This window comes from Hippocampus zosterae, chromosome 4 (genome assembly GCF_025434085.1).
Source record: "Hippocampus zosterae strain Florida chromosome 4, ASM2543408v3, whole genome shotgun sequence".
NCBI lineage: Eukaryota > Metazoa > Chordata > Actinopteri > Syngnathiformes > Syngnathidae > Hippocampus > Hippocampus zosterae.
Window position 1 is genome coordinate 28,303,302 of NC_067454.1, and position 20,395 is coordinate 28,323,696.

Here is a 20,395-nt window from a genome sequence, read left to right on the forward strand (position 1 = left end):
CGGTGACTTCAACCACAGAGATAGGAGAGCCCACCTCAGAGTCCCCAGGCTCTGCTTCCTCCAAGGAAGGCGTGTTGGTGGAGTTGAGGAGGTCTTCGAAGTACTCTGCCCACCGATTCACAACGTCCCGAGTCGAAGTCAGCAGCGCCCCATCCCCACTGTACACAGTGTTAGTGGTGCACTGCTTCCCCCTCCTGAGACGTCGGATGGTGGACCAGAATTTCCTCGAAGCTGTCCGGAAGTCGGCTTCCATGGCCTCACCGAACTCTTCCCATGCTCGGGTTTTTGCCTCGGCGACCACCAAAGCTGCCTTCCGCTTGGCCAGTCGATGCCCGTCAGCTGCCTCTGGGGTCCCACAGGCCATAAAGGCTCGATAGGACTCCTTCTTCAGCTTGACGGCATCCCTTACTGCTGGTGTCCACCAGCGAGTACGAGGGTTGCCGCCACGACAGGCACCAACCACCTTACGGCCACAACTCAGATTGGCCGCCTCAACAATAGAGGCACGGAACATGGTCCACTCGGACTCAATGTCCCCCGTCTCCCCCGGAACATGGGAAAAGCTCTGTCGGAGGTGGGAGTTGAAACTCCTTCTGACAGGGGATTCCGCCAGACGCTCCCAACAAACCCTCACAATACGTTTGGGTCTGCCAGGACGGACCGGCATCTTCCCCCACCATCGGAGCCTACTCACCACCAGGTGGTGATCAGTTGACAGCTCCGCCCCTCTCTTCACCCGAGTGTCCAGAACATGTGGCCGCAAATCCGATGACACGACCACAAGGTCGATCATGGAACTACGGCCTAGGGTGTCCTGGTGCCAAGTGCACATGTGGACACCCTTATGTTTGAACAAGGTGTTCATTATGGACAGTCCGTGACGAGCACAGAAGTCCAATAACAAAACACCACTCGAGTTCTGATCAGGGGGGCCGTTCCTCCCAATCACGTCCTTCCAGGTCTCACTGTCATTGCCCACGTGAGCATTGAAGTCCCCCAGTAGAACAAGGGAGTCCCCAGCAGGAGTACTCTCCAGCACACCCTCCAAGGACTCCAAAAAGGGTGGGTAAGCTGAGCTGCTGTTTGGTGCATATGCACAAACCAGTCAGGACCCGTCCCCCCACCCGCAGGCGAAGGGATGCAACCCTCTCGTCCACCGGTGTGAACCCCAATGTACAGGCACTGAGCCGGGGGGCAATGAGCATGCCCACACCTGCTCTGCGCCTCTCACCGTGAGCAACTCCAGAGTGAAAGAGAGTCCAACCCCTCTCGAGAGGACTGGTACCAGAACCTAGGCTGTGTGTGGAGGCAAGTCCGACTATATCCAGTCGGAACTTCTCTGCCTCACACACCAGTTTTTCATAAGGGTCTTTGTGAGCCATGCGTTGTCTGGTCCCTCACCTAGGACCTGTTTGCCATGGGTGACCCTGCCAGGGGCATAAAGCCCCAGACAACTTAGCTCCTAGGATCATTGGGACACACAAACCCCTCCACCACGGTAAGGTGACGTCTCTCGAAGGTAGCAATCTCTTCAAAAGTAAGTGGATAGATTAGAAGCAAGATTCAGTCTTGCCTATTTTTATATAATGACAATTTGTGGGTGCGAAATATAAAAAAAAATCCTCATCTCACCCCTCGGGTGGTGTCCGTCCCTCATTCAGCTCGGGTCCTCTACCAGAGGCCAGGAAGCTTGAGGGTTCTGCGCAGTATCCTTGCTGTTCCCAACACTGCACATTTCTGGACTGAGATGTCCGATGTTGTTCCCGGGATCTGTTGCAACCACTCATCTAGTTTGTTGGTCACTGCCCCGAGTGCTCCGACCACCACAGGCACGACTGTCACCTTTACCTTCCAGGCTCTCTCCAGCTCCTCTCTGAGCCCTTGGTATTTCTCAAGTTTCTCATGTTCCTTCTTCCTGATGTTTCCATCACTTGGGACCGCTACATTCACTACAACGGCTTTCCTCTGCCCTTTATCTATGATCACGATATCTGGTTGGTTCGCCATTACCATCTTGTCAGTCTGGATCTGGAAGTTCCAGAGGATCTTGGCTCTGTCATTCTCCACCACCTTCGGAGGTGTTTCCCATTTTGACCTTGGGGTTTCCAGTCCATACTCTGCACAGATGTTTCGGTAGACTATGCCAGCCACCTGGTTATGGCGTTCCATGTAGGCTTTCCCTGCCAGCATCTTACACCCTGCAGTTATGTGTTGGATCAAACACACACACACACACACACACACACACAGACACATTCCAAACACACATTTTCTCTGGGGAGAGAATGATTATTCAAATTTAAATGCAATTTAATTAACCAGAAATGTGTTGACCAGTCTTCGCGGCGCATGCCATCTTCCCCTCTGAATTTGACAACTGTTTGGGACCACTATGGTCAATGTGACAGTGCCTGCTCTGAACAGCAGAAAACACTGAGAGTCTGGAAGAACTGCCACCCCTCAAATGTAACATTTTCTTTTTTTTATTTGGTTTGTATAGAAATACTTAAAAAATAAAATAAAATGAAGTAGCACCATTACTTATCATGTATAACTTGACATTTCAGAAAAATAAAAATTCTTGATATTTTTTCAAATCTTGTCTCAGGAAATATAAAATTAGCGTTTGACCATGAGGTTCCAGGTTCTTTGTCAGAAAATAAAATATATTTGTTCTTAAAATTAATGTATTAATTAATTAATGTATTATTAGTGTATTTATACTAACAACTACAAATACATAAACAAGTGGTAAACAATGTATCAAAATAGAAATCCTAAAAGTGGTGCAACAGAATCCCGTAATTCCCACCAAAATCCCATACATACAAATTTAAGAAAGCATTAAATGTATCTTTGTCTTCACCTTGCAAAGATTTACACATTTCAATGTTTCATAAACATGTACAATAAAATATGCTTTATATTACGGAACGAAAAATATGCAAAGTGAAGCAGATTTAAAGTGTTGCCGAACCTATTGAAACTTCATCTCATCAGAATCCTACAAAATACAAAACGTATTTTGTGCGTTTGGTTCTCACCCGCACACGAGTATGGTATTAAAATACTGCATACAGTGATCAATGCCAATAGGCTGTACTAAAAAATAAACAAGATTTCAACCGAGCTTCACTGAACTCACAATATTTGTAAACATCTTTGCAATAAGAAATATGCTTGTTCAAGTCAAAAAAGGGTAAAAAAAACTTGTCATTTCAGAGTTCAAGAAAATGCATTCTATCCACAAACGTGCAGGATATCTCTGCAAACAGGAACTGAAGTGTCTTTGTATGTATTTATTGTTAATTTAATGTTCATTTAGTTCCTGTTTAGTTCCGCAGCTTGTGGCAGGCATCTTTATTACATTCCTTTGAGCAAACTCGATGGCACAGCCTGCAGCCAGCCTTAAGTCGGCTCCACACACCTGCATCCAATGTCTTAGATCACATAAATATTAGTTACAACTGACAAGGGCTATTGATAGCTATTTTTTCATACTCAAAACATGCATCTCGATGTTGAAAATATTTCCCCAAGCCACAGTACAATCTTTTGCTCAAGCCAACAAACCCAGAAGGAACTGTTTCTGTTCCTTTTCACATGGCAGCCTCTAATATACAGCTCCTCTGTAATCCTATGTACACCTTCCAAACTGCGGACGATTATCGATTCTGTCAAAGCAATATGAAGAGTGAGTCATTCTTAGGAAAATATACGTATAGCCTGAGTAACGCCGGTGTGGCAGACGGGGCATTTAGGCTCGCTTCGCTCGCAGATACGATTGGCACAGTCCATACAAAAGAGGTTGTGCCCACAGGGGACCAGTGCTGCAATCACCTCGCTTTCAAAGCACACTGAACAGTCGCGGCTTCCTTTACGGCTGGTGGATGATGAGGAGGACGAGGAGGAAGAGGAGCAGGCAGAAGAATCGCATGGAACGCAAGGAAGATGAGAGTTTGTCAGGGAGGCAACTGCGTGGACATAACCGGGGAAACTGAGCAAGTCTTCACTCGGGTCAGTGCAGAGCTTTCGTGCAAACTGGTGCTCGTTGTGGAGGGGCGGTGACATTCTTGCCTGGGACGTGTTTCTGTTCATTCTTCTCTGATTCAGCACTGTGCCATTGGAATTGGCGGGAAAGATATCCGGCGTGGAGATGGGAGAGCTGCCTCCAGTAAAAGTGGGGTTAATTCGATTTTCGCACTGGGACCAAAAAATGGCTGGTTGGGAAGGCGGGAGGTCAAGCCCTGGTGGGGAATCGAAAGTTGGATCAGTGCAGTCAGGGGAGATTGACTCATTTCCAAAAACAAAGCCATTGCCATTTGTGTTGACGCTGATATTGTTGTCATTGTTGCTATTCACGTTATTGGTTGTGTAACTGGGTGCAGGGCTAGGGGGGCTGTAGTCTGGCATGCGGGAATTAGTACCGAAGTAGGAGTCGGTGGAGGTGCTTCCTAGGGAGGAGGACGAGTTATTGCGGTACTTGGAGAAGGGCTTGCGCACAGAGGTGGGTGTCATCCCAACGCTGTGCTTTGACCACACAGCGGAGTGCCCATTGAGATCAAAACCCACATCTGTTCCGTTGGCATGGAAGTCATTTTCATCCTGCACTTCAATAAGACCCCCTGTTCTCATTTCGATATGAGTTTCAATCTCCTCACGGGCTCGGTCTACATTTTCTGGCATCCCTGTCACCTCAAACACAGGTTCCTTGTCCCGACTCGGAGTCACAATGTAAGTGTGGGTCTGTTGCTGGATGCGTTTAATTGTAGCGCCCTTGGGGCCTACAACAAGACCCACTACGCGGTAAGGTACTCGTACTTGGATGGTAGTTTGTCCAGGTAGGTTAGGAGGCCCTGGAACTGGAGTACCGCTGCCATTTATGCTGGTGTTCTTGTTTCTGGAAGCCCGAATCATAGAGAAATGTTCTGCCGCTGAGATGATCTCCCTCCTGGCCATCGCCACATCCTCCCTTCTGCCCGTCACGACAAAAATTGGCTCCTCACCTCGGACCGGAGTCTTGATATAGGTGTTGGTCTTTGCTCGCAGTGCTTTAATCTTGCAACCTGACCCAAGGAGCAAAAGGTGAAAGTCAAAGCAGGTTAAAAAATATTGGATTGAAATATTTTCAGATTATATATTGTAAAGATGTGGGAAGTCGCTTCGCTGATGGTGTAGCGGTACACTCGCCTCATTTGTGTGCGGGCATTGTGGGATCGGTTCCCACTCAGTGATGGTGTGAATGTTGGTGTGAATGGTCGTTTGTCTCGAGATGTGCTCTATGACTGGCTGACGACCAGTTCAGGGTGTAGTCTACATTCCGCCCAAGGTCAGCTGGGATAGGCTACAGCAACTCTTCAGGATAAGCGGTATTGAAAATGGATGGATAAAATTGGCCTTAGAAATCTGGTGAAATCAGCTTTTTTTAAGAAGGGCAAATTGAAACCACATGCTGAACCGTATGCTATAGTGCAAAAGTAGCGTGAATCCATCCATGCATCCATTATCTAGCATCCATTGTTCTCACGAGGGTCCCGGATGTGCTGCAGCCGATACAGCTGTCTTTGGGGAGAAGGTGGGGCACACCCTGAACTTCCACACATGGAACCTTGAAATAATCAGATGAGGATGAATCCACTTCAAGAGGGGGTGGGGCGTATTCACCCAATTGTAATATTGAACACAATACATTAATATGTTAACTGACGCATGAGAACATGTCTCATGGATGATAACTGATCTACCTTTCATCTCTGATATGACCTAGAAAAGAGTTTTGTCCAATGGGGAAATATCTGCCTTCTGATGCATAGTGTAGTGACGGGGAGGTGGTTCCTTGGAGTCCCGTTGTTTTTCTAGGAACAACAACAGCAGCAGCAGAAGCAGCAGCAGCAGCCGTGGCGGCAATGCTGCAGGGAGTGGATTCTGCATATGTAACCTAGCACCAGTACCGCTTTGCAGCTGGAAAAGTGTACAGCTGTGGGCGTCGACTGCATATGGTGAGGTAAGATCGTGACCATTGTCCTAATTTGATTTTGCACTGTCATCATTTGGAGATGCTTTTTGGTGTGTGTCTAATTCTGAGGCTACACGCACTTGTGGAAAAGACAGTAAATACAATAAATAGTGTGGAATTTCATGACAATTTCTTTTCCCTAAGTGAACTCCAGTTTGGGATGACTCATCCCAACCGATGCTTGAATTTCGGTTAAATGTCAGCTTCCTTAAATGATTATGCCCCAGCGCTCTAACTGATCTGGCCAGACAGTCACGAGAGTTCAAGATTCATTGAACAAGTTGTCTGGGGGATTAGAGGCGTCCAGGATGCATCACGAGTTGTACTAGTATAAGAGGTTTAGAAACGGGACCAAGCATTAGTACCAGTTGAGGTGATTCCACACAACACAACACAACATCCCCATTATAGCATTTGAGGGTCCTCTCCAGACATGACAATAGGCTATGGAGGTGCTATTCAACACAATAGTGTCCTGACATGCAAAACGCCGGCTTGCCCATTTGGCAACAGAGGCAAATGCTGAGGATGCTGTGGCTTGCAGGACCTAAAAAAAATCGGCAAAATACAACTTTACTTTAATTATAATGAAAACTGGTTATTACCACGGTTGTCAATCTAGGAAGGTGAGGTGGGTGGGGTTGTGATGGGAACAGTGACTGGGGGCCCCTAAGCATTAGAATCTGGGTAGGAGGTGGTCTCCAAGTGCCAACTTCACAGACTGTGATCTCACTATTGCCAACTTTAAATAATCCGTCCGCGGAGGTTTGCTTGCAGTTCCTTAAAAACATACTTTGCGTGCCTCAACCTAGCTATTAACGCTGGCTGACTTTGCAGGTCATTGATTCAACTCTCGAGTGCCCGGGTTGCTTGCTGTTCGTATGTTGTGCTCTATTAAAACTAGGAATAAAATCCTTCAAAATTGAAAAATACATTTAAATGTATCTAACTTTCAGTCAAATATTTCATATTAAAGGGCAATGACAGCATTTAAATACATTATTCAATTGATGTAATGTTTTAACAGCAGTGGCAGGTTTATTTAGATTCATTGTGTAGGAATGTGAAACAGGAGGAAATTCAAAGCTTGACGTTATATATTTAACAAGCTTGTGTATTAAGTTTCTGTTACTACTTGGTTATTTACCAGAGCATATTTTAACACGTGTTTTCCCCCTTAGGTTTATCACCTAATCCTAAAACTATAAAACAAAGCTAATCCAATTGCAAATGTTGGTGCACTTACGGCCAGTCGCTAATGGAAGGAATGAAATTTCCTGATCAACTGCCAAACTAAACTATTGTATTTGAAACCAAATTACATGTGGTCATTAAGCTTACATCTTATATATCTGAAAAATGATTACCCTCTTTTTGTCTGGCAACTCATATTATCATGAGGACTCTCAAATATATCAATTGGTGGGACCATGGAAGTATAAACTTATTTACTCTCAACTCAATTGTATTTATAGAGCACTTTCAAACTCTGATGAATAATGATGTTGTTCATTCATTCATTTTCCGAACCGCTTAATCCTCACTAGGGTCGCGGGGGGGTACTGGAGCCTATTCCAGCCGTCTTCGGGCAGTAGGCGGGGGACACCCTGAATTGGTTGCCAGACGATCGCAGGGCACACAGAGACGAACAACCATGCGCACTCACACTCACACCTAGGGACAATTTAGCGTGTTCAATCAGCCTGCCATGCATGTTTTTTTTTTTTTGGAATGTGGGAGGAAACCGGAGCACCCGGAGAAAACCCACGCAGGCCCGGGGAGAACATGCAATCTCCACACAGGGAGGCCGGAGCTGGAATCGAACCCGGTACCTCTGCACTGTGAAGCCGACGTGCTAACCACTGGACTACCGGGCCGCCCCGGTCGTGATGATGTTGTGAACACCTATAATATATATATATATATATATATATATATATATATATATATATATATATATATATATATATATGTATATATATATATATATATATATATATGTGTGTGTAGGGCGGCTAGCACGTCGGCTTCACAGTGCAGAGGTACCGGGTTCGATTCCAGCTCCGGCCTCCCTGTGTGGCGTTTGCATGTTCTCCCCGGGCCTGCGTGGGTTTTCTCCGGGTGCTCCGGTTTCCTCCCACATTCCAAAAACATGCGTGGCAGGCTGATTGAACACTCCAAATTGTCCCTAGGTGTGAGTGTGAGTGCGAATGGTTGTTCGTTTCTGTGTGCCCTGCGATTGGCTGGCAACCGATTCAGGGTGTCCCCCGCCTACTGCCCGGAGACGGCTGGGATGGGCTCCAGCACCCCCCGCGACCCTAGTGAGGATCAAGCGGCTCGGGGAGAAAAATAAACCCAGCAGCACTATTGCTCCGACTATATATGTGTGTGTGTGTGTGTATATCCACCAATTGTGCAAGTTCTCCTACTTGAAAAGAAGTACAGTTCCTCCTACCCTCTCCAGCCCGCCCTGACAGCACTAGGTAACTCCTTCAGCCAGAGACCGTTAATGAGACTGAATAAAAATAACAATAATAATAATTAAATGATGTGATGTGAAAAACAATTGTAAATAGCACTGCGATTTATCCCTTTTGTATTTATATTGCACTTAAGTGAACGGTGTTTGTCTGTTTTTTCTTCTTTCTTCTTTCTACACACATTCTTGCTGCTGGAGGCTGTAAATTTCCCCAGTGTGGGACAAATAAAGGATATCTTAAGAAAAGATTAGAGAGGCCTGTAATTGTCAACACGGGTAAAGCTCAACCATGAGAGACAGAATGTGGGGGGAAAAAACTCAGAAAATTACCTTGTTTGATTTTTAAAGAATTAATTGCAAATCATGGTGGAAAATAAGTATTTGGTCAGCTACAAAGAAGCAAGATTTCTGGCTGTCAAAGAGGTCTAACTTCTTCTAATGAGGTCTAACGAGGCTCCGCTCGTTACCTGTATTAATGGCACTTGTTTTAACTGTTTGATTGGTATATAAGACACCTGTCTACGAGTGATGGGTCCAGCGACACCGATGCATTGACACATGCACCGGGCTCACAGAGCAAACCACGTGTCGATGCATGTGCTGGCTCATTACGTCACGTGATTGACACGTGAACTGCGTTGACACAGTCCAGGCTTCTAATTGACACACCGGCTGCGTTGACACAGTCCAGGCTTCTAATTGACACACCGGCTGCGTTGACACAGTCCAGGCTGCTAATTGACACATCGACTGTGTTGACACAGTCCAGGCTGCTAATTGACACGTGAACTGCACTGGTGCAGTTTAGACTGCATCGGCTGCTTGGCACAGTACAGGCTGCGCCACTTAGTACAGGGGGCGTCGACTCAGTGCAGAGGGCGTTGACGCAGCAAAAGCCCGCCGCACAGTGTTTATAAGGAAGTCGTTTGGCGACACAATGCCACCTGCCGAAACAAGCCAGACCTCACTCACGCTCGCTTGTCGAAGTTCGTGTCAGTGCAGACTTCGTGTTCGTGCCTTGCCTTCCTTGCCGATTATGGAGCAGAGACGCAAATCATCCGCCGTGTGGGACCATTTTGATGTCCCGGAGAATAATGTATTATTTATTTATTTATTCAAATCGCCTTCTGTCGCCGAGAGCCTCTCGGCGAGAGGCACTCGCCGAGTGCCTCTCAGATTATTGACATGTGTTGTACCATTCTAATCCGAATACATTTCAAGGTAACTCTTAGTTACTTCTTATTCACATTTCATTACAGGTGAAATGTCGAATTTGCCGGGTCGAATTGTCATACACCAACAGAAGCACCTCCACCATGCTGAGGCATTATCGGGCCAAGCATGAGAATGAAGTTCGCGATACACCCGTTATTACGCCAGGTATACAAACGTTCACTCATCTTTTCACGGTTGCTATGTTGATGATTAATTGACAATCAGTAATTATTGGTTGACTCTCCACTCCATGTTTGACAATCAAGGTTCCAGGAAGCAGCTGTACTGGAAGGACCAACACACTTCTTTCCCAAACCTCTCCCACCTCGCAAAGGAGTTCCTTTGTACGCCAGCCACATCCGTCCCTTGTGAGCGTGTGTTCTTCACAGCAGGAGAAATTGTTTGTAAAAGACGCAACAGGCTGAAGTTTAAAACATTGGAGCATCTTATTTTTCTCAATAAAAATGTGAAATCAAAGCCCACAAGCATCCTCATTCAAATGATCTTCACATTATTTGAACACATTGAATGTTGCAAAATGAATGCATGGATGTGAATGATATTGTATACACTTCATCAAATCGATGAATGACCTTATGAAAATGTCTTGGAACAGTTGTAGATGCAAAACCGTGCTGGCAGCTACATAATAGATAATAAAAGAAAAATATCCCAAACCATAGGGATCCTCCCAAAACTAAGGATGTGCTGAATAAGAAATCCTTGTACACACTTTTATTACTTCCATATTTGACCTATTGTGTGGAAATATGGGGAAATGCCAGTAAAACACTGTTTTAAAACTACAATACAAAGCAATCAGAACAATCACTGGCTCCAAATAGACGGAACCCACAAATCCACTGTTTATCAAATTAAACAATGAAATCTCATGACCTGGTTGACTTCAAAATCGCCCAATTAATGTACAAAGCACACAATAACCTCCTTTGCCAAAACATCCAGAAGCTTTTTCAAATTCGAGAAAGTTGTCATAATTTAAGGGGTACTAACCTATACAGAAAAATCCAAAACACGAACAAACATCACGCAAAGGAGTGTATCTGTAATAGGTGTAAATCTGTGGAATGATTCTGAAACGGACCAGTAAAATGAGTAACTCTCTTGCTGAGATTAAAAATGAATTTGAGAGTAGTACAAGACAACTACACAAATCAGAATTAAGCTAATAAATTCGATACACCCATGAAATATAGCAATACATCAGGAATACATTGATGAGATTATTTAATATATTAATGAAATGTAGCATCCATTATGAATATGAGAAAATCGACATATACTTGTGCTCCAATGAGTATGTACTGTATATACAAACCTAAAGTTGTAAAAATGTACAGCATACATAAGGGTAAAAGCATTTGTTGATATGTAGACTTTCTTTTCTATTTTGAAAAATGATCAATTCATATATAAGAAGGGGTAGGACTCTCGGTTTTTTTAACTTCTTTCTACTCCTTTGAACACATATTTGTGATGATGACTATTTTCTTTTCCTTTTTTTATATCTTACCTTCACTTTTTGCCAATTTATTACCGAATTGTATATTTTATATGTTCAATATACAAAAAAATTATCAGTCAGTAAAGTCTGTTGAGTGGGTTGGATGCAGGGATCTTGAAGGTCCAGCAGGTGGCAGTGGTCAGTGACACAGTATCAGCACAGTATCAACACAGTGTGTCAGTGTGTCGACACGCCTCATGAGGCCTCATGGACCCATCACTACTGTCTACAACCTCAGTCAGTCACACTCCAAACTCCACTATAGTTTGGAGTGTGACCAAAGAGCTGTTGAAGGACACCAGAGACAAAATTGTAGACCTGCACCAGGCTGGGAAGACTGAATCTGCAATAGGTAAAACGCTTGGTGTAAATAAATCAACTGTGGGAGCAATTATTAGAAAATGGAAGACATACAAGACCACTGATAATCTCCCTCGATCTGGGGCTCCATGCAAGATCTCACCCCGTAGCGTCAAGATGATAACAAGAACGGTGAGCAAAAATTCCAGAACCACACGGGGAGGGGGGGGGGGGGGGGGGGACTAGTGAATGACCTACAGAGAGCTGGGACCACAGTAACAAATGCTAAAATTAGTAACACAATGCGCCGCCAGGGACTCAAATCCTGCAGTGCCAGACGTGTCCCCGTGCTGAAGCCAGTACACGTCCAGGCCCGTTTGCGGTTCGCTAAGAGAGCATTTGGATGCTCCAGAAGAGGACTGGGAGAATGTGTTATGGTCAGATAAAACCAAAATAGAACCTTTTGGTAGAAACACAGGTTCTCGTGTTTGGAGGAGAAAGAATACTGCATCCGAAGAACACCATACCCACTGTGAAGCATGGGGGTGTAAACATCATGCTTTGGGGCTGTTTTTCTGCAAAGGCACCAGCATCACTGCTCTAGAGAAGATCTGCATGGAGGAATGGGCCAAACCAGCAACAGATTGTGAAAAGCTTGTGAAGAGTTACAGAAAACGTTTGGCCTCCGTTATTGCCAACAAAGGGTACACAAAGTATTGAGATGAATTTTTGGTATTGACCAAATACTTATGTATTTTCCACCATGATTTGCAATTAATTCTTTAATAATCATACAGTGTCATTTTCTGAGTTTTTTTCCCCCACAATCATCTCATGGTTGAGCTTTACCCATCCGTCCATCCATCCATCATCTACCGCTTATCCGGGGCCGGGTCGCGGGGGCAACAGCTTTAGCAGGGAAGCCCAGACTTCCCTCTCCCTAGCTACTTCTTCCAGCTCTCCCCGGGGGATCCCGAGTCGTTCCCAGGCAAGCTGGGTGACATAGTCTCTCCAGCGTGTCCTGGGTCTTCCTCTGGGTCTCCTCCCGGTGGGACATGACCGGAACACCTCACCGGGGAGGCGCTCAGGTGGCATCCGAATCAGATGCCCAAGCCACCTCATCTGGCTCCTCTCGATGTGGAGGAGAAGCGGCTCGACTCTGAGCCCCTCCCGGATGACTGAGCTTCTCACCTTATCTCTAAGGGAGAGCCCGGACACCCTGCGGAGAAAACTCATTTCAGCCGCTTGTATCCGGGATCTCGTTCTTTCGGTCACGGCCCATAGCTCGTGACCATAGGTGAGGGTTGGGACGTAGATCGACCGGTAAATTGAGAGCTTCGCCCTTTGGCCCAGCTCCTTCTTCACCACGACAGACCGATACAACGTCCGCATCACAGCAGACGCTGCACCGATCCGCCTGTCGATCTCCCACTCCCTCCTACCCCCACTCGTGAACAAGACCCCAAGATACTTGAACTCCTCCACTTGGGGTAAGATCTCCTCCCCGACCCGGAGGGGGCACTCCACCCTTTTCCGACTGAGGACCATGGTTTCAGATTTGGAGGTGCTGATTTTCATCCCAACCGCTTCACACTCGGCTGCGAAACGCTCCAGTGAGAGCTGGAGAGCCCCGTTTGAAGGAGCCAACAGCACCACATCATCTGCAAAAAGCAGGGATGTAATACTGAGGCCCCCAAAACGGACCCCCTCAACGCTTCGGCTGCGCCTAGAAATTCTGTCCATAAAGGTTATGAACAGAATCGGCGACAAAGGGCAGCCTTGGCGGAGTCCTACCCCCACTGGAAACGATTCCGATTTACTGCCGGCAATGCGAACCAAACTCTGACATCGGTGGTATAGTGACCGAACAGCCCGTATCAGGGGGTTCGGTACCCCATACCCACGAAGCACCCCCCACAGAACTCCCCGAGGGACACGGTCAAACGCCTTCTCCAAGTCCACAAAACACATGTAGACTGGTTGGGCGAATTCCCACATACCCTCAAGGACCCTGCTAAGGGTGTAGAGCTGGTCCACTGTTCCACGGCCGGGACGAAAACCACACTGCTCCTCCTCAATCTGAGGCTCGACTTCCTGACGGACCCTCCTCTCCAGCACCCCTGAATAGACCTTACCAGGGAGGCTGAGGAGTGTGATCCCTCTGTAGTTGGAACACACCCTCCGGTCCCCCTTTTTAAAAAGAGGGACTACCACCCCGGTCTGCCAATCCAGAGGCACTCTCCCTGTTGACCACGCGATGTTGCAGAGGCGTGTCAACCAGGACAGCCCCACAACATCCAGAGCCTTGAGGAACTCCGGGCGGATCTCATCCACCCCTGGGGCCTTGCCACCGAGGAGCTTTTTAACCACATGGATGACTTCAACCACAGAGATAGGAGAGCCCACCTCAGAGTACCCAGGCTCTGCTTCCTCCAAGGAAGGCGTGTTGGTGGAGTTGAGGAGGTCTTCGAAGTACTCTGCCCACCGGTTCACAACGTCCCGAGTCGAAGTCAGCAGCGCCCCATCCCCACTGTACACAGTGTTAGTGGTGCACTGCTTCCCCCTCCTGAGACGTCGGATGGTGGACCAGAATTTCCTCGAAGCCGTCCGGAAGCCTTCCATGGCCTCACCGAACTCTTCCCACGCTCGGGTTTTTGCCTCGGCGACCACCGAAGCCGCGGTCCGCTTGGCCAGTCGATACCCGTCAGCTGCCTCTGGGGTCCCACAGGCCATAAAGGCTCGATAGGACTCCTTCTTCAGCTTGACGGCATCCCTTACTGCTGGTGTCCACCAGCGAGTACGGGGATTGCCGCCACGACAGGCACCAACCACCTTACGGCCACAACTCAGATTGGCCGCCTCAACAATAGAGGCATGGAACATGGTCCACTCGGACTCAATGTCCCCCGTCTCCCCCGGAACATGGGAAAAGCTCTGTCGGAGGTGGGAGTTGAAACTCCTTCTGACAGGGGATTCCGCCAGACGCTCCCAACAAACCCTCACTATACGTTTGGGTCTGCCAGGACGGACCGGCATCTTCCCCCACCATCGGAGCCTACTCACCACCAGGTGGTGATCAGTTGACAGCTCCGCCCCTCTCTTCACCCGAGTGTCCAGAACATGCGGCCGCAAATCCGATGATACAACTACAAAGTCGATCATCGAACTGCGGCCTAGGGTGTCCTGGTGCCAAGTGCACATATGGACACCCTTATGTTTGAACAAGGTGTTCGTTATGGACAATCCGTGACGAGCACAGAGGTCCAATAACAAAACACCACTCGGGTTTTGATCGGGGGGGCCGTTCCTCCCAATCACGCCCCTCCAGGTATCACTGTCATTGCCCACGTGAGCATTGAAGTCCCCCAGCAGAACAATGGAGTCCCCAGCAGGAGTACTCTCCAGCACACCCTCCAAGGACTCCAAAAAGGGTGGGTATGCTGAGCTGCTGTTTGGTGCATATGCACAAACAACAGTCAGGACCCGTCCACCCACCCGAAGGCGGAGGGAGACAACCCTCTCGTCTACCGGTGTGAACCCCAATGTACAGGCACTGAGCCGGGGGGCAATGAGTATTCCCACACCTGCTCTGCACCTCTCACCGTGAGCAACTCCAGAGTGGAAGAGAGTCCAACCTCTCTCGAGAGAACTGGTACCAGAACCCAGGCTGTGTGTGGAGGCAAGTCCGACTATATCCAGTCGGAAATTCCCTGCCTCACACACCAGCTCGGGCTCCTTGCCTGCCAGACTTGTGACATTCCATGTCCCAAGAGCTAGCTTCTGCAGCCGAGGATCGGACCGCCAGGGTCCCCGCCTTTTGCTGCGGCCCAGCTCGCATTGCACCCGACCCCTTTGGCCCCTCTCATGGGTGGTGAGCCCATGGGAAGGGGGACCCACGTTGCCTCTTCGGGCTGTGCCCGGCCGGGCCCCATAGGTGTAAGCCCGGCCACCAGGCGCCTGCCAACGAGCCCCACCTCCAGGCCTGGCTCCAGAGGGGGGCCCCGGTGACCCGCGTCCGGGCAAGGGAAACCTAGATCCATTTATTTTTATCATCATTGGGGTCTTTTGAGCCGTGTTTTGTCTGGCCCCTCACCTAGAACCTGTTTGCCATGGGTGACCCTGCCAGGGGCATAAAGCCCCAGACAACTTAGCTTCTAGGATCATTGGGACACACAAACCCCTCCACCACGGTAAGGTGACGACTCACGGAGGGGTGAGCTTTACCCATGTTGACAATTACAGGCCTCTCTAATCTTTTCAAGTCGGAGAATTTGCACAATTGGTGTTGTTACGTCATGTGGACCTAATGAGCTTTACCCATGTTGACAATTACAGGCCTCTCTAATCTTTTCAAGTAGGAGAACTTGCACAATTGGTGTTGTTACGTCATGTGGACCTAATATGGATCGTTTTCAGCATTTTTTGACCACGTCATTCGTCAAAGGAGAAGAATCTGTGCTTGGTGGTTGCACCCTCTCGGCAGCACGCATGTACCAGCACTGATTTTGATTGGGAGGAATGTCGTGCCATTTGACTGTCGGTGCTGGACAAGCCCTCCGTCGCTTGTGTTTTTGCGCCTCTAATGGGCAGCATTTTTCACAGCCCCGTTTTGTTCAGCGGAAATGTCGGTGCTGTTGGACAGTCACCCGCTGGATTGAAGGATGGTTTGTAGAGCCGACGACGAAAAGAAAGGGGTGTCAGCACAGGTGCGCATGTAGAACTGGGAGTCGCCACTTGGAACTGGAGCAGATTTACATGGGTAAGGAGATGTGAGCCAATCTCTTTTTCGCCAATGGACGCTGCCGCTTCTTGTTTGCTTTCAAACTTGCTTGTAGCAAACGTGTGCACATTTTCATCAAGATGTCAATGGTGAAACGACACTTTAGGGGTGTTCACACGGCAAGATTTGGTCCGGTGTAACCCCGGAAAACGGCTTACACCAGACCAAATTTGATCCACCTCAGGGAGGTGGTTTAAAAATTTGCTCCGGAGCAAATGCTCGTTTGCGAAGCAGCACCGATGTAAATTTGCACGTGTGAACGCAACTGGGTTAAATTTGCTCCAGAGCAAATGCTTGTGAAGAGTTGATTACGTACGGCGAGAATGCGTTGCTTTCGTGCTCTGTCGGACTTCCGTCATGTGTTTGTTTAATAACGACACAAGACTTGGCTGGGTAACATCTTTCCTTTTGTAGGAGACTGGACTGTCTCTGAGTTGTTCGTTTTGTTTGTTCCTTTGTTGTGTGTTCACAACCCCCCGCTCCCCATATAATTTATTTTGTGATTTCCTCTCTTGATTTTCTGTTTGGCGCATTACATGTTTGCTTTTCTAAGTGTCATTGAAGTCATCGTTGATTTACGTTTTCGGGGGCGGTCACTCTCGAGCAGAAGGCACGGAACCGAGAAGAAGGACGTGCCTGTCCAGTCGTCGCTTGAGTTGTGTATACGTTTTAAAAAGAACCAACACGACAGCTCATTTGTTTTCTGTCGTTTTGCTCCGCTGCAGAAACTGCCGTGTGAACGCAAGTGGGGCTGCACCGACGCTGTGCCAGTGCTGACACGCTCAGCGGGTTTGTACGTGTGAACGCTCCACACAATTTGCTGCGGTGTAAAATGTACAGTATCGCAACAAAATACATCGGTGCAGCGCCGGAGCAAATGTGTGTCGTGTGAACACCCCTTTTGATTCTCTCCTCTTTCATCTATAACATCTTCAAACAACAAAGTGTATGCAGCAAAAGTGATTAAGATTACACGACTGTCTGTGTCTGACGTGTTGAGTTGTATTATTTTGTCATTTTAAGTTAACTGTTGTTCTGTTGATGGCAGAGCGGGCACCCGCAGCGGGTTCTCTCCTCTCTCCTGTGGTTGAAAGGAAAACAATTTCATCTGTGCTGTATGTTGCACATCGAGCACATTTGACAATAAAGTGGACTTGAATTTGAACTTGAACTATAAAATCATACTGTTATTACGAGATAAATTACACTGAATGCATAGAGAAAATGAAACTGTAGATTTGTGTCCAGAATTATCAAGCCAAATCTTCATGGCCTGATAATTCCCTCTGTTGTGAAGAAAATAAGACACAGGACCACTGTTGTCATTTTTGCTAGTCTCTTTTTTGGAAAAATAGTAGCCAGAGGAGTCGTACAAATTGCTAAATACAGCGAAAATGTTCCCAAGTTGGCAACACAAGTCAAAGCTCTTGCTTGCTTGTAGTAGACTCCACACTTGTACACATAAAATGTTTTTATTATTTAAAAAGTTCTACTTTTATGTTTTACTTTGACTTCATGGGCACTGTGATGGCCAGTCAGACACCGTGGGTGGGCCAGATGTGGCCCCTGGGCTGTATTTTGCCTCAGCCTGCTGTAGATGATAAAAGCAAAAGAGGAACCGTCCTCCCCCCATCCTCCTGCAGCTGACTGGTACCTGCCGGCTTTCTGTGGGGGGAGACTTGAATATATCGATAAGAACGTTGTCAACATGTCAAAACTACTCAAACTGTCTGGAGCACAAGGGGAGAAAAAAAAGAAGCAGAGGAAAAATGGGACCAAAAATGTAAAGACACGGTCTGAAATGAGGCATCACTGGGACTGTGTCAGTTAGCAGTTTACTGTTAATAACTTGCCTGTGAAGCAATTAACCTGCACTGTAAGCTACTAAATAACCACTTTTATATTTCTGTCGCTGGTCATCATGGATGGCTCTTCACTGTTATCGCTCATTCGTAGTAGAATTTATAATTAATAAATAAATACATTTTTGCTTTGATGAGTCTATTGAGAAGGTGTTTTTTACTATTTGTTGTATCTACACGTGGCTAGCAAACGATTTTCATGATTCTCAAAGAGTTCTTTCGCTCCTTCATATTTGAGATGTTCGTTGTTTCACAGTTCAAATTGTCTAAAACATATTAATTGGTTTAAACTTTACATCTGCCTGAAAGTGCATATCATTATTATTATTATCATTCCCACATGCAGCTTTTGTTTTTACATCAATGTTTCACTGTCATTAAGTTGTATCTAAATCGTATATGGATATATGTGTCGACTAGGTTTTTCGTTATATTTGCATTATAAAACCAATATATTTAATACTGTAACCTGGGTGTTGTGTAAACGTATTCATTCAAGTAAACCACTGATGGGGCGGAGGTGCCACATAAAATGTCGCCGAGGGCGCCACAGAGGGTAAGGCCGGACACTCACCTTGTCTGCCCACAATCTCGGCCACATGCTCAGAGCTGGGCACAGGAACGCACTCAGTCATGTTGACACTCTTTGTCCGAGACTCCTGCCTGTCGTCGTACAACGGGTTGTCGTCGTTGCCCAACCCAAGCAGAGAGAGCTGGTCCAGGGCGATCTGCAGGGCTCTCTGGTCGTCCAGTGCATCTTCCTGCACGCTGCACTCGGCGAAGAGTGAGCTGGGCATCTTTGGAGCCAAAGCAAAAAGGAGGGTACAAAAGGAGTGACCGGGCAGCGAGGAAAGGCGGGAGGAGGAGGTGGGGGAAGACACCCGACACGGGTTTCAACAGAAAACCGGTCAGTGCAAGTAAATCAGTGCGGCTGAAGAGGTGAATAACAGTGGCAGGAGAACAAAAACATTCGCCCACTTTGTCTTCCCAAATATTGAAAAAGTACCGATTCGATCCCTCCAGTTGCACCAAAATCATCAGAGAAAAGGCGCATGTACTCCAGGACGACAAATGTATTAATCCTTCCTGTCAGGTACCCTCCCCGTCCTTCGGTTCTCTGTTGCTGTTGTCTAAGTCCTTTGGCTGCCAGACAGAGCTTTTGGAGTATGACGTCATCGGCTGGGCAGGGACGACAAGGCGCGCTGTGGTTTTGATCGTCTTTCTCCAAGCCTGATTGGCTGTTTAGGCGGAGAGTGGGCGTGATATTTTCAAACTTAACGCCCATTCTTTCTTTGATCCGTTTATTTCTGCACTTTCAATGTTATTCTTTTGCAGTAAGCCATGGTAACCCTTATAGATTGAAATGCAACATATAATGACCTGTGAACAAGGGTGCCCTGGTGGGGCACTGGTTCGTCCGTCGACCTCACAGTGCAGAGGTTGTGGGTACGATCCGGCTCCGGCCTTCATGTGTGGCATTAGCATGTTCTTCCTGGGCCTGCGTGGGTTTTCTCCTGGTACTCTGGTTTCCTCCCACATTCCAAAAACATGCATGGCAGGCTTATTGAACCCCCTGAATCCGGTCTGCCAAATGTTGGTACACAATTAAGGTTCGATGTGAATAATTGCATTAATTTCATTTGGACTTGTAATGACCGGCATTTCAGCACCAGGTGGCGCATTGATTTTAAGTTGCAGAGTGGGAGAGGGAGGGGGGCGGGCAGAGGGAAAGATATCTTATCTACCACTTACGGACCTCTGTCAAATGGTAATTCCCAAACCCGGTTAAAAAAAACGTGCATTAAACTTTCTACGACAATATTACATTAGAAATCGATTCATAACAATGGAAGTTCTGGAACCCGGAAGCCATACGGAAGCTCGCAGTAACACCGACTCAACCAACTCCCGCTCAATACGATAAAATGACTGTGTCCGCGCCGCAGTTATTTTCATTTCATCCATTTCATCACTGGATCCAAAACGGCAACATGTAAGTGACTCTTTATTACAGTGAATTTTACTGGAGTTGCGGATGTTTTTTTATTTCATTATTTACATTTACGTCCTGTAGATCATGGCATCCAAACAAAGAGGAACACTAATGACCGCGGAGGAGAAGGTGAAACACATCCGATTCAGTGAAGCGGGTTACAAAGTACAAAACATTCAGGAGACGCTTGGAGTCGGAAAGACTCAAACCTAGAGACTTTTTGAA

General features: G+C 47.1%; 1 protein-coding gene across 1 annotated transcript in view; it reads right to left on the bottom strand.

Moving 5' to 3' along the window:
* mex3b (mex-3 RNA binding family member B) overlaps positions 1-19,356 on the bottom strand; it is a 286,203-nt gene extending 266,847 nt beyond the window's left edge. Inside the window, exons 1-2 of the mRNA XM_052063960.1 lie at positions 18,752-19,356; positions 2,071-5,066 (exon numbers count right to left, since the gene is read on the bottom strand). Of these exons, the coding sequence (XP_051919920.1) occupies positions 3,706-5,066; positions 18,752-18,974 (1,584 nt within the window). The 5' untranslated portion in view covers positions 18,975-19,356 and the 3' untranslated portion in view covers positions 2,071-3,705. The remainder of the gene's footprint in view (positions 1-2,070; positions 5,067-18,751) is intronic.
* Between the last annotated feature and the right edge of the window lie 1,039 nt (positions 19,357-20,395).